This window comes from Malaclemys terrapin, chromosome 11 (genome assembly GCF_027887155.1).
Source record: "Malaclemys terrapin pileata isolate rMalTer1 chromosome 11, rMalTer1.hap1, whole genome shotgun sequence".
NCBI lineage: Eukaryota > Metazoa > Chordata > Testudines > Emydidae > Malaclemys > Malaclemys terrapin.
In genome coordinates this window covers 67,381,275-67,396,088 of record NC_071515.1, presented here as the reverse complement: position 1 = coordinate 67,396,088, position 14,814 = coordinate 67,381,275, and the positions used below count along the sequence as shown (strand labels likewise).

Below are 14,814 nucleotides of genomic sequence, written 5' to 3'. Positions count from 1 at the left end.
TCCTCCCAATTCCCCAAGTGACTTTCAGGGGTTTTAATTGCCAATATGATGAGAAGGTATTACATGTAAAGTATTCTACAAGACAGAATAAAGCAATGAGCCAAACAACAGCATTATGAATGTTTGTGGAAGCATTTGTTTAACTAGAAATCTGTGGTGTAAGAATGGTCTTTTTCCAGTGACTATCAAGAGATGAATAATTCAGACTGGGGAACAATATTGGAGATAAACATTTCACACTGCTTTACTCCAAGCACATTTAGAATTCCTTCCCCCCAAAGTGTATGGTTATAAAATAATTTCTCGCGCTCCCTTCCCCCGCCTCCCCAAAAACCAAACAAACTGGACAGTACAACAAACCAATTTCAAGTGAAGAATACATACATCAGTTTTCTATTGATAAAGAAGAAATGCTGTCTTATAAATATATTCTACTATTTGTCAGGACACATATGGGAAATACTTACAGCTCTGACTCGCAGAAGGTGTGATATGACAGACTGCAGTTCATCGCTGTAGTGTTTTAGCTCAGTAAATCTCCTAGGAACAGGAAACAGATAGTACATCATTAGCTATCACAAAAGCAAGCTTTCACAAAATGTAAGATAGAGCCACAACACAAGAGCTGGCGACACCGAGCTTGACTTATGTTAAAGTGGAATTAGCTGTGGCTTCCTAGCAAATGACAACAGAATCAAACTCCTTTTTATCCAATAATTACACACATGCAAAACTACTGTACTTTTATACAACAACAGTAAAGGTTCAGATCAATTTATATGCCATAAATTTAAAAAATAAATATAAACAGCAGACTTTTTTCTGAAAGACTGCTCTATCTGGTTTTTTTTAAGAGCACTTATGAAGTGGAATGTTATTTGATAGATATGATCTAAAGAGCAGGAAGAAACTTTTCATTTAAAATCCCATTTGATGGGTTTTATGCTTACTAAAGAAAAACTGTTTAAATTCTTTTGAAGTTGATAAAATATTACCTGTACTTACAATATGCCTTTTATGCAAGAATCTCAAAGAACTCTTAAAAAAAACATTAAATTAGCCTCAGAATACACCTAGGTGGTGTGTAAAATGGATATAATGTCCATGGCTAAGCTGAACCCCAGAGCAGGTTGCTGACTTGCGAAAAGCCTCAAGAGGGGGTTATTTACTCCTGTGCAGATGATCAGTACAAGAGCTAGACACCATTTAAGACCAACTTAAACCCTATTTTGAAGCCTTAGCTCGTGCAGAGGCGTGCGTTTTATCCAGAGTGAAAGTAAAGAATAGGAACTAGAGAACAGACTAACTACTGAATGATGATCCCTCAATTATTGTAGTGAAAAAAAATCCAGGCCAAGATTTTAAAAATAAACAAACAAACAGATGCCTAAAGTTAAGCTTCTAAATTCTTAGTCAGTCACCTATATATAAGTGGTCTGATTTCAGAAATGCTTAGAACCCAGCAGGTCGCACTAAAAAAAACAAAACAAAAAGAGGCCACTTATTTAGGTGGCTAATTATGAATTTAAGAACCAAATTTCAGCACCCATTTAAAAAAAAATGTATCTTTGCTTACACCACATGTTTCTAATATTTAGGAAATTGCTTCTCATAACATCCCATGACAGAAAAGGCCATTTATAGGTATTCTATGATTTCTATGCCTAAAGAGAGTTTTCCACAAAAACGTGTGGCATATTAGGGTTAAAGTGTACAGTTTCTTTCAAAACATTTAAAGACCAGCAGAGAAATTATAGCGGGAAACACAAATATAGCCGTTGATCTACATGATGGGGTTTAGAGGGCAATCCTTTTAGCTTACATTTTATAAAATATATGCCAGGACAGTGTGTTGGACAACTTCAGACCTGAATGGTGACGATATCTCAAGTAAATCAAGTACATAAGAATGGCCATACTGGATCAGACCAAAGGTCCATCTAGCCCAGTATCCTGTCTTCTGACAGTGGGCAATGCCAGGTGCCCCAGAGGGAATGAACAGAACAGGTAGTCATCCCAGCTTCTGGCAAACAGAAGCTAGGGACACCATCCCTGCCCATCCTGGGTAACAGCCATTGATGGACCTATCCTACATGAATTTATCTCGTTCTTTTTTGAACCCTGTTATAGTCTTGGCCTTCACAATATCCTCTGGCAAGGAGTTCCACAGGTTGACTGTGCGTTGTGTGAAGAAAGACTTTTTTGTTTGTTTTAAACCTGCTCCCAATTTAATTTGGTGACCCCTAGTTCTTGTGTTATGAGAAGGAGTAAATAACACTTCCTTATTTACTTTCTCCACACCAGTCATGATTTTATAGACCTCAATCATACCCCTTAGTCTTCTCCTTTCCAAGCCAAAGAGTACCAGTCTTATTAATCTCTCCTCAGACGGAAGCCGTTCCATACCCCTAATCATTTTTGTTGCCCCTTTCTGAATTTTTTCCAATTCCAATATATCTTTTTTGAGATGGGACGACCACACCTGCACACAGTATTCAAGATGTGTGCATACCATGGATTGATATAGAGGCAATATGATATTTTCTTATTATCTATCCCTTTCTTAATGATGTGCAACATTCTGTTTGCTTTTTTGACTGTCCTTGCACACTGAGTGGATGTTTTCAGAGAACTATCCACAATGACTCCAAGCTTTATTTCTTGAGTAGTACCGGTATCAGCTAATTTAGACCCCATCATTTTATATGTATAGTTGGGATTATGTTTTCCAATGTGCATTACTCGGCATTTATCAACATTGAATTTAATCTGCCATTTTGTTGCCCAGTCACCCAGTTTTGAGAGATCCTTTTGTAGCTCTTCACAGTCTGCCTGGGACTTAACTATCTTGAGTAGTTTTGTATCATTTGCAAATTTTGCCACCTCACTGTTTACCCCTTTTTCCAGATCATTTATGAATATGTTGAATAGGACTGGGCCCCGTACAGACCCCTCAGGGACACCACTATTTACCTCTCTCCTTTCTGAAAACTGACCATTTATTCCTACCCTTGGTTTCCTATCTTTTAACCAGTTACCAATTCATGAGAGGACCTTCCCTCTTATCCCATGACAGCTTACTTTGCTTAAGAGCCTTTGGTGAGGGACCTTGTCAAAGGGTCTCTGAAAATCTAAATATACTATAGTTCTAGTACACTAAGTAGCAAGAGAGCTTTCAGACATCTCTTATTCCATGAAGAGTGATGACTGAAAATGGACAGTACAGGATTAGAGGATTGCCATACTGTCACTAAATCTGAGATACCATGTTCTTCTTGTTAAAATCTATATGATGCCAACTCTTCCTCGTCTAGAAGAAAATGTTATCTTAGGTGGTTCTAGGGTGCCTCTTAATTTTGGTATCCAAACTCCATGCACAACTAACAAAACTGGTGTTCCTCACCATTCCTTGATGAACAGGGATGTGTGAACTTAAATTGCAGTTCTTCTCTGAAAAATAACTAACAATAGCATTGCAGCATTACCAGTTTACTGATTTTCAATGATTTTTAGATCAAATCTGTTCAATTCACTACTAAAAATATGCTTCAAAATGCCATTACTCCAAGTTACCGGGAATCAGAAAGGTAAGCTAGTGATGCTTTCCTGCTCTTGCAACTCCAACAGTAAAACCTGTAGAGCCAGAACATGGCTGAACATGTTGATAATGCAAAAACTAGCTCAAAAGTTCAACACTGTTTCCCCAATGCCCAACCCGTTAGCTGCGTTGGATCTGCAATGCTACCAAGTGTAAAAACCTATTTTAGTGAGTTAGGGCTGGTCTACACAATGAATTTAGGTTGGCTTAACTACATCCTCAGGGCACTGAAAAACTTCATGTCCTGTGAGATGTAACTAAGCCAACCTAAGCTCTGGTGTAGACGCTGCTCGGTTAATGGAAGAATTCTTCTTGACCTACCTACCACCTCTCGGAGAGGTGGGTTTACTACAGCAGTGAAAGAACCGCTTCTATCACTGTAGTAAGTGTCTACACTACAGCGGTGCAGCTGTACCACTACGGCCGTGCCACTGTAGCATTTCTAGTGAAGCCAAACCTTTAGCAAAGTATGACTTTCAATACAGATGAAAAGCAGGTAAGTTGAGTCAGATGCTGCTGCTTCTACAGCCGCTTTTCAGACTAGAGCCACATTTTAATAGATACTACCAATTAAAAAATCACTTCTGGATGAAAATACTTCACCTACTATTATTACTAGTCATACTTAAGATTACTATAACTATACTATAACTACTGTAACTGAAAGACACCAGAGAATTTCTCCCTTCTATTTCCAATTATTTTGTGCATTTGACACCACTAGGTCTATAGTGAAAGTTACTATAACTATGGTCAATTTCCCCTTCACAGAACAATAGGGGAGTAAAAGGTATTTTTAAGAATAGGTATAATAGGCAAATAAAAACCACAAATGGTATGGGGACTCAGGATCAAGTGTACTACTGAGAGTCACATAAGTTCAGCTGCCATAAGCAGAATCTATTGTCTAATATGGCTCAGCCACAGTGATATTACCCAGATCCTTTTCATTCTGTTTTAGAAAAGTAGCTAGTATGAAAATTGTTATCTAGTGGACTATATGAAAAAGGAACAATGCACCATTGGGAAAGCAATTTTTGATTGGATTTGAAGTACAGAAGGAAGACAGCAGGATGTTTGCAACGAAACTGGATTAGAGAATTTAGTGGAAATGTCACTACAAATTTATTTTTGAGCAACAGAAGAGCACATTTTTTCCACCACTGACCCCTTCAATAAAAACCACTCGGCCTACCAGAAGTGCTTTGGTTTTGTTCCAAAACAACTTCAGTAGTTAAGACTTTTGAAATGCTGTGTTGCTATCCAACTTTCTACGGTTGGTTTAAATTAAGGATTGAGAAAGCTACTGATACTTACTACCTCAGGGACTAAGCCTAGTAGCCAAGTGAAAGATATTGGTGCTCCCACACTTCCAAAACCAACCCCCTAACTGTCAAGCCACCCTTTGCTGTACAAATGAATAAAACAGACCGTGTACTGTAATTATAACATTTTAATCAGCTATTTAATAAATTTGTAAAAATGTTACCTGCAATAAGAGCTAGTGGCACCATGGAATAGCAGGAAAAAAGTGTCCAATATATTAGTTGTTGAATTTCCCCAATATCTATTGAATAATATACACCTCTACCCCGATATAACGTTATCCTTGGGAAACAAAAAACCTTACTGCATTATAGGTGAAACCATGTTATATCGAACTTGCTTTGATCTGCCGGAGTGCGCAGCCCCCACCCCGGGAGACTGCTTTACCGCACTATATCCGAATTCATGTTATATCGGGTCGCGTTATATCGGGGTAGAGGTGTATTTGTCAAATAGCATTTGGCCAGCCACTGAGCAGGCTGAATATCACAACAAGTATTTGGCAAATAAATTTGTTAAATATTGGTAACATCTCTAATATAACAAATTTGATAAATATTATTCAACAAGCTCTATGCTACTCTTGCTTTTATTACACATTGTCTCCATTCCTGTCTGTATTCTACTTTTTCTTTCCAAAACCAGATCATAATGCATCTTTTTCTTAGTGGCATTTAGTATCAATTTCCTCATCTCACAGTCATAGAAGGGACCATCAGATCACCTAATCTGACTTCCCGTATACCACAGACCACCAGTATCACCTACTTTACTCTTTTGCTTTTCCTTCCCCTACACTGTGTGCTTTCCTCCACTTCCCATTTCCAAATCTCTCTTTAAATACTGCATTTCTCTTTTCTGTGTTACCTCAATCTCTCCCTCCCATATTAAGGAGGCTGGTAAAATTTCCAAGCCCTAAAAACAAGAAGATTAACACTACTAGTCACAGACTAAAAAAAAAAAAAAAAAGATTTGGGGGAGGGGAAGATAATATCCAAACAAGGGTCTAATTTCACTTTCAGATGCTGTATAAGGGGAAGGTGTCATTTCTTGACACGGCTTCAGAATTCCATCCTTCAGTTTCTGATAGATTTTAAGTAGCACCAAATTGTTGGAAGGGAGAAGTAGCCCTCTGTCTCTTGGTTCCCTCTGTCAGACTATCCTGGGTGCTGCTACTATATACTCCCCATACTTCAGCCTCTGTTAATAGGCCTCCTATCCAGCTAATAACTCCAGTGCCTGCCTCGGCAGCTTCCCACAGCTTCCCAAGACACGGTAGACTGAAATTGATCTGGGTTTCCAATAGCAGCTGTGAAAATTGGCAGCTTGGAACTGCAGCACTGGCAAGTGCATATATTTGTGTGTGTGCAAAAGAGAGATATTGGCTATGTATGCTTGCAGGTTCAGGAAGGGACCACTGCATTAATTTGAAAAGGTTTCTTTGCAAACAAAGACTAGATTTTTTTTTTTTTTTTTTTAAATGAAAGCTTAGATTCTGCATAAGGTGATGGCATTTCCCTTAAGAGTTTCCTGCTCTCCCTGTGAACTGGGTTTTTCAAGCCTCTTTTCACGGTCCCTTATTGGGTTTGTTAATGAGGTTTAAAAGAAGTGTGCAGATAGCATACACTCAGAAATGAAAAATTACATAGATAGCACACACTATCATTCATAATTACAATTGTAACTAGTACGAAAAATCTTACTTGTCTGGGTTCTTCACTCTGAATGTTGCATTAAGAGCTTTTAACCTGGAGTCTGCCTGGAAAAAAAAGTTTGAAATATAATTGCATTATAACAACATCAAGCAACAATTTCTCTTTGCTGACAGCCACAGTAGAAAGCTGCCGTTTTCTGTCATGGTACTTCATCAAAAATTTCAAACATATTGAACAAATCTGACAAGTGAAGGAGTTAATGTCAGGCTGCTTTTAGAGAAAAGGCTAGAAAACAAAACTGTTCTGTGTACTAGCATGTAAACAGTATCCAATATCATTAAACTAGTATAAGCATAAACCCCAGCAAAATATTCTTGTCTTGAAATGTTACACAAACCACAAAATTAAGATATATAACCGTACATTCTTTTCAGGTGATGCAAGTAGGTCTAAGGCTATATGGACAAATTATTTTATATATTTTTCAAACCAAAGAAAACCAATAGTGGAAATGACCTTTATATGCTCTGAATTACCAAAAAACTGTTCCCCAGTGGCATCAAACACAAATCTATTGTGTTCTCTCATTTTCAGAGTTACTGTAGAGGAAAGCATACATATATCTGTGAATGAGAATAGTGCCAGCTTTTGATGCAGTGTTCCTTTTCAATAGATAGGAAACTGCTATATTGAATCGCAAATTGGATCACTGGATTTTCTTCTGTAAAGAAACAGTTGCTATAATTAAACTTTCTGCTCTGTTTCTGAGAAAAATGTTATTCTACCAGTGCCTGCAACCGAAGTATGGAATTCCCAACACTAATTCTTGCTTTTGTGGTTTAAATTTTTTCAGAATTTAGTTAGAATTCATCAGTTTTTATGTTTACTCTGTAAAAGAGCAACATGTCTCCACTTATTTTATTTCTTTTACTGTAATTATTACTGTAATACCTACATGTCCTGGTCATTGGGGCCTGAATGTGCTAGACATGTACACACAACAAAAAGTCAGTCCCTGCCTCAGCTAGTAAGGCCTTTAAGAACATGTCCAGATGGAGACACTCAAGAAAATTAAGACAAATTAACTAAAGGTGCAAGGTGCTAAATTAGAGCACATGCAATCCCTCTGTGGATGCACCCCTTCAGAAGTTGCCCAAGTTCATTTTGGTTAATCCTTCTTCAAAACGAAAAGAGGTAGGTTTAAAAGAACCAAGACTTCTGGCGCAAAAGGCTCAGTAAGAGTGATAATTCACAACTGTACCTTCTGGCAGAGAGAGTTTTTAGCAATGATGTTTGCTATAGGAATAATATTTTGTGCATCAATAGCAGCAAAGTCAGCAACTTTTAAGAGCAGTTTTAAAAAAGTTATTTAGCAACTGATTCCAGTAGAACCCAATGCTCGCTTGGAGTTAGAGTAGGAAGTTTCCCTTCATAAGCCTCTCAGTAAATTCTATTTATGAGATTGGCACCAGAATGAGACTGTTCCGCCTCCCATCACATTGTGTCCAAGCTGAACCGTGTTTGAATTTCACTGTAATATCCTTGACGCTGGAATCTCATCTCATGTTGGTAGAGTGCTGAGCACAACGTCTGAGCTCAATTAAAAAGTAATTTTGCTATTGTGATTGGCATGACAGCTACCGATGAGTATTATACAAAAGTGTGGTCACGGAATAAAAAGGAGTTACTTTCCAGCAGTAATTCTGCTTCTCCAAACATTCTACAGACTGAGGGAGCAAATATCCCAACCCCCTATAGTCATCTCTCAGAGTGAAAAGGAAGGGTTTTTAAAATTTTATTTAAGAATAGATTGGCTAGTTTTCAGCAAAGATAAGTGACAGGTGTCAAGACTCAGTTCTACTCAAAGGTGTCTGGTAACATCTTGGTCATGAGACCTGTTTCCTCTGAGCAGTCTGACTCATACTTGCTTACTTTATGGGCAAAAGTATTTACACTACTTTATATACAGCTGTTCACATTACAGAGTTAAAAGAGCTCTCTGGGAGAGCAAGACAGTCAATTCTACTCTGGGTTCTGAATGCATCATCAAAAGGTCCAATTACAGTACCAAATTCTGCCCTCCGTTACACATACGTAATCTTTCAAAGCCAATGAAGTTTCACAGGTGTAACTGAGGAAACAATCTGTTTTGCAGAATCTGTACTATTGATGAGGCACAAGAAGGAAATAACACAGCTTGACTTCTTGTGCATTATCAATCTGGCCATTTTTTACACACTGATTTCAAACAAAAATCATACTACAAGCTAGCTAAGGGTTACTATCAAGCTAGAGCAAGTTTATGTAAGGTTTCTGGACAGACATTTTTGTAAATTGAGAGTATGTGCAAAAAGAATTTACAGAGGTGGTTAAATGGAGGGAATACTTGAAGTGGAATTGGCTGTCAATTGAGACTGGGTCAAGTAGCTTTCACACACAAAAGCAAAAACTGGATGACAATATGGAATATAGCAGTTAAAAAGAGGTACTGGCTTTGTGCTCAGGAGTAGCCAGTGCCGTTTTGTTAAGGTTCGGGGGGGGAGGGGAGGAGCTAGGCATTGTACACCATGTTTTTCCTCCTCCAGATTAACTATGACTGGGGGCGGGAGGTGGGGAAGATAGTGCATTGTATTTTGCCCTCCCAGAGCAAAAAAGTTTGAAAGAACATTTAAACACTTATTCTAAATTGCAGTATTTTGGGGGCGGGGGAAAGCATTACAGCTGGTAGAGACAGAATTCTAACTCAAAGTAGTCAGGGTAATCCACAATAAATCCTCCTGGTTTAAACACAGGATCTTCATCTGTTCGACTAATGTATTGTAGTGTCTGGACTGTGCCATCTAATTAGTCTGCAAACCCTCTGGCATCACGGAACAAAGGCAGAAAATGGTCCTACACAACTACGCACTCCAAGTATAAATCTGCCTCTGATGATATTATTAAGCTACCATAAGGAACCAACTCTATCAGCTTACTAAAACCCTTTTATTTTTACATTCAACACAGAAATTGAATGTATAATTAAAAGGTTTAGCAAAGGAAACAGAAAGGCTCCATTCCCCATTATTTTATAAAAATGTAACATTTTCCTGAGGGAAGCACGGATTCCACAGAGAAAATAACCATGCACACTGTCAGAAATCTAGAAAGCGGAATAGTGATTGTCTCATCTTACATTTTACCTAAGATACCATCTGTCCTTAGACAGCTGTTTATGTTGAATATTTTGAAGTAATTTAACTGTTGTTCTTTGGGTTCCTTCTTCCCCTCTCAAGTAACCTACATTTTAATAAAGCTAAATGAACTGAACAGGCCATGTATCTGACAATTTGTTTAACAGAAACTATATTTTTCTCACTTGCTCTTACATGCCATAATTTTCTCCTTTCTCCCACTCTTATTCTGGAGTATCTATGTTGAGTTTAATAAAAACTTTTATTATGCCCTTCCCACCATTCTCAATGCAACTAACTCAAACTGCCCATGCTGCTGTTCTCAAACACAGCCTAAAACAGAAGCTTTCATTAATTGATGATTTTGGGGTACAACATACATGACATAATTTAAAAATATGAGTTAGCAGTGTCTACCATCTGAATGCTTTGCAAATTGTGATGTGCTATCAGTAATTTTAAACGATGGTTCAGAAAACTGTCTTCCGCAGTTTTAAAGCTTAAAGGAGCAGAGCAGGATAGGATCAAGTTTTTCCAAAAAGATCTGTCAAGCAGATGTTACATCCACATATCAGCCCATAGATAATCAAGAGGTTAATAAAAACATGGTCATTCTTGCAATTCAAATGAATACACAGGAAAACCATTGCAAATGCTATTCCTATTTCTACATGTGCATCCTTAACATTTTTCATTTTTTACCTTTTTAATATTCCCCTGTAACCCCCTCTACTATCGTTTCCCCTCTACTATTATGTGCCATATATATTTCTTCCTGAATTTGCAGCCTAACTCCTTGGATGATAACTTGGTCTCTTTTTTCTAAAGAATACTTGTCTTCTTGTTTACCTATTTTTTTCCACTGAACATTGACAGTACCCTTAATCACTACGTGGAAAATCCCACTCTCCATTATATGGCTGAGTTCCCTATATGCCTCAATGTACTGAATAAGTACAGATCTTGTTACAAACTTAAAAAAAAAAAAAAAAGAAGAAGAGTCCACTCTTAAGACTCCAGTGCCATAAACTGTCCCCTAGAATGATGGTCCTAAATGCCTAGCAGTGTTAGAAGAGACACCCCAAGACAAAAAAGTCTACCACAAATCCACAGCATGTTTACTCATAATTCTGTGTCAAAAACCCTATATTCTGCAGCAGCTTCAGATAAATAAAAGCTCCATTTTCATTTAACAGAAAAGGTACGTAAAAGGAATATTGTACTAGTGTACTATTTAATTAAATCTTAAATTCAATTTATTTTACCCTGGCTCTACCTTTTTAATTTTCAGTCGGTTGCAGATTTTTTTTATTGACCATACATAGTGGCACTGAAGATGTGGTCTGTACGTGCTGTATGTGTTGGGAGGGAAGGAAGCTAAAGGTTGTGGTAGGTGGATAGGGGACAGGTGCAGATTTTCACATTAGGCAGGCAGTTTGAAATTATGGGATATGGACATCAGCAGGATGTGCCCCGTAATACAATCAGCAGTGAATTAAAGTCAAATTGCCAACATCAGTAGGTGCCAGCATTAAACCTCCTTGTGATTAATGGGGACAGATCACACCCCAGAACTATTTTTTTAGGCTTTCAGCAGATTCAGGACAACAGTACTTCATTCATTTATACTCACATTTGAAAGATTTTCTTTGCAACCAAGAGAATTAGAGACTATATATTTAAGATGAAGGCTTAGATTCATACCCACTATATTTTGCACCCACAGAATCAGAGTACATATGGCTATGCCCAAAAGTTGAATCTGTCAACAAATTTCCATGTACCTATACTTTGCCTGTGTACTAATGTAACACTCGGTCACCTATTCCTGCCTGTCCTCCACAGTTTTTCCTCTCCCACTACTGACTGCAATCAGTGTACAGGTGGCTCGTGTTAGGAGTTTGTCCTAACTGGATGTTCAATTTTCTTCTCAATTGCCTCCTATAAGAAGTCAGAGGAGCATGTTCCCTTCAAGGATTTATTGCAGAGACTTCCTCAAAACTAATTAACAATCAAATGGTCTAATTAAGCAAATAAAATTCTGCATAACATATCTAGTCTGAGACTCAGCAACAGTTGAACTAGGTAGGTATATCTTGGATTACCTCTATTGCTAGGGAGCACTGTCCTTTCTCCCATCTGACCCTTTTGGCTACTCGTCCTGTCAGAGACATCCTCCTTGGCCTTGGCCCTCTCTGCTTCTCTTCTGTTGTCTTGTTCAGGTGTCTCTGAGGTACCTAACTTACCATACCAAACCCCAAGATCTGTTTAAAAATTCATTCAGGACTGTATTCAGAGCTTTGGCTGAAGCATTTCAGTTCTTATTTGTACGTTCCACCTCACCACCCCAAATAAGCACCCTCTCCTTCAGGGCTGTCAACCTTTAGAGCTGGCCTTTACAGTCCTGCTTTGGCATGGTATTTGTCTAGGTTGGTGTCACTCTGAAACCAGCTCAGTCTGCTTTTAAAAATACAGGGGTCATAATTCTTAATATTAATTCTACGCTGCATCAAATATGAAACATGGGCAGATTAACTGACCTGTTCCAGCTTCCCTCACTTATGAAATCTGGTAATTATCTGTTACATAATACCAGTACTACACTGTTTCCTTATATGGTCAAAATTATGCAGTTCGTCATGGGCCTGCTATTTTTAACACAACAGAAAGCATAACTCTGCAGAGACACTGAATTATGGTCTTTAATTGTGGTCAGAACAGTTCACAGGGTCACAACATTCACTACACAAATGCATATAATAATTACCTTTAACTGAAATCCGGTCTCGTTCACCATTTCTTTCCATCCACCTTCCTAGAAATAAAAGTTTCACTTCAGTAATCTTCACTGACAAACATACAACAGGCACAGTTTATATGAGACACGATAATAGCACCACTTCCAGGCAGAAAGGACATTGGAGAATCTCCTTGGGTTATGTGGGAATCACAAGCATCCAAACATTGGCTCAGTCCCACTCCCTGGACCAAGTTCTGAAAAAGGTAGGTCAAGAAAATCTTCCTTTCGACGTCTGGACTTAGAATAATGGGTCATTCTGTATGACAGGTTTTATGTTTACCCACCACCCCATTCACAACTTTTCCCCTTCACTACATGACACCAGCAGGCTGCATTATCCTGCGTACTTAAGAGGATTCTTTTCTGATGAGCAATTCACACTTTATAAGAAGACCGGTAATGGAAGAGTCACTTCTTTAATGTTCCCAGCCACCACCAATTCCAGGACTGAGACTGAGTTGAGGCCTCAAACTGCCTGATTTCTAGCTCATTATACGACCGGCTAAGCCATCAGACCCACGAGACCAAATGAATGAACCACTTTTCAAAATAGCATACTTCAAAAATAGGGCACATTAATTATTTTTAAAAAAAAGGTGTCTTAACTTGAGTAAGAAACGGAAATAGTCAAAAAAAGAACAGGAGTACTTGTGCACCTTAGAGACTAACACATTTATTAGAGCATAAGCTTTCGTGGACTACAGCCCACTTCTTCGGATGCATATAGAATGTAGTCCACGAAAGCTTATGCTCTAATAAATTGGTTAGTCTCTAAGGTGCCACAAGTACTCCTGTTCTTTTTACGGATACAGACTAACACGGCTGCTACTCTGGAAATAGTCAAGATAGCAATGTTCACATTGCAAATTTAAAACTGTTCTTTTGTATTGTTTGGGTAATTCAGATGATAAACATTCAGCATGTTCACAGAATGCTCCTCCTAATAACCCACAGCGGAATACTCTAAAGGTTGTAAGCTGAACTGTAATAGAGAAACTTTCACAAATAAGAAAAAATATTAAGAAAGCAAAAGCAAATACCATACATGCCACTTTCCTGTAAGTTTAATTACGTTTTTCTTCATTAGGCCAACCTTCCCGTGATGAGCACTATTAGCAGTGACAAATGTGATCCTAGACTTACACTAGATATTCAGTTGCAGGGTGATGACAACAACAAAAAAGTTCAATCTTATTTGAGCAGAAGAAAGGAGACTAATTCTTATCAGACTGTACCTAGGATACCGGACACGGTCCTGGACACTGACGTACAACAAAGACAATTCTTGACACAATGGAGAAAATTCAGAGAAAAGCAAGAAAAAGGATTAAAGAGCTGGAGGAATTAAGCATAAAAATGTAGAGCTGGAAGGGATCTCAGAAGAAGTCACCAAGTCCAGCCGCCTGTAATGTATCAAGAAAGATTAAAAAGAACTAACGATGTAGCTTGCCTAAGTAAAAACTGAGTGAGAGATGCGAAAATGAAATAATTCAACCATGTAAACACCAAAATAGGCTTGAAGAATCATATTGTATGGTACAGGAGGGCATATATGTGTAACTATGAATCATGGAAAGTGTTCATTAATTTCATCCCAATGTATAAAATGCAATATCACAACCTATTAGGCACACAAAGCAATTAAAATAATAATATTACCTCAATGAGAACACAAAACTCTGAGTCAAAAAAGAAATTTCAGTCACAGCTTTACAATGTGACCAGAACATCAGTAAGTTCTAGTTCTGTTCTTCCCCCACAATGGACACTCTAGGACGGTCCGTGAGAGCATTCCAGTTGATCACAGCTGTCAGACTGGAGCATGAAATAGCCAAGAACTAAAGCACATAAGGTTTAATACAGAGGTTCTCAAACTGGGGGTCAGGACCTCTCATGGGGTCGTGAGGTTATTACATGGGGGGTCCCAAGCTGTCACCCTCCACCCCAGACCCCGCTTTGCCTCCAGCATTTATAATGGTGTTAAATATATTTAAAGGTGTTTTTAATCCATAAGGGAGGGAGTGTCTCACTCAGAGGCTTGCTATGTGAAAGGGGTCACCAGTACAAAAGTTTGAGAACCACTGGTTTAATAGATTAGTCATTTGCATCCAAACTGCCCCCCCCCCCCCCAAAAAAAAAAAACAAACAAACTGGAAGTCAGTGCAGTAAATGCAGAAAAGTGTATAATATGCTAAATATTTAAATTTAGTGTCAGGAAAGACTTCCTGACTGAGTTACATTAAGTTGTGGAATAGAGTTCTA

The 14,814-nt window shown here is 38.2% G+C and overlaps 1 protein-coding gene across 2 annotated transcripts in view; it reads right to left on the bottom strand.

The window, feature by feature from the left end:
• Positions 1–14,814, bottom strand: part of SNX4 (sorting nexin 4) — a 55,736-nt gene that overhangs the window by 16,029 nt on the left and 24,893 nt on the right. For both annotated transcript variants that reach the window (XM_054043473.1, XM_054043474.1), the window contains exons 5-7: positions 12,520–12,567; positions 6,628–6,683; positions 468–540 (exon numbers count right to left, since the gene is read on the bottom strand). In XM_054043473.1, the coding sequence (XP_053899448.1) occupies positions 468–540; positions 6,628–6,683; positions 12,520–12,567 (177 nt within the window). The remainder of the gene's footprint in view (positions 1–467; positions 541–6,627; positions 6,684–12,519; positions 12,568–14,814) is intronic.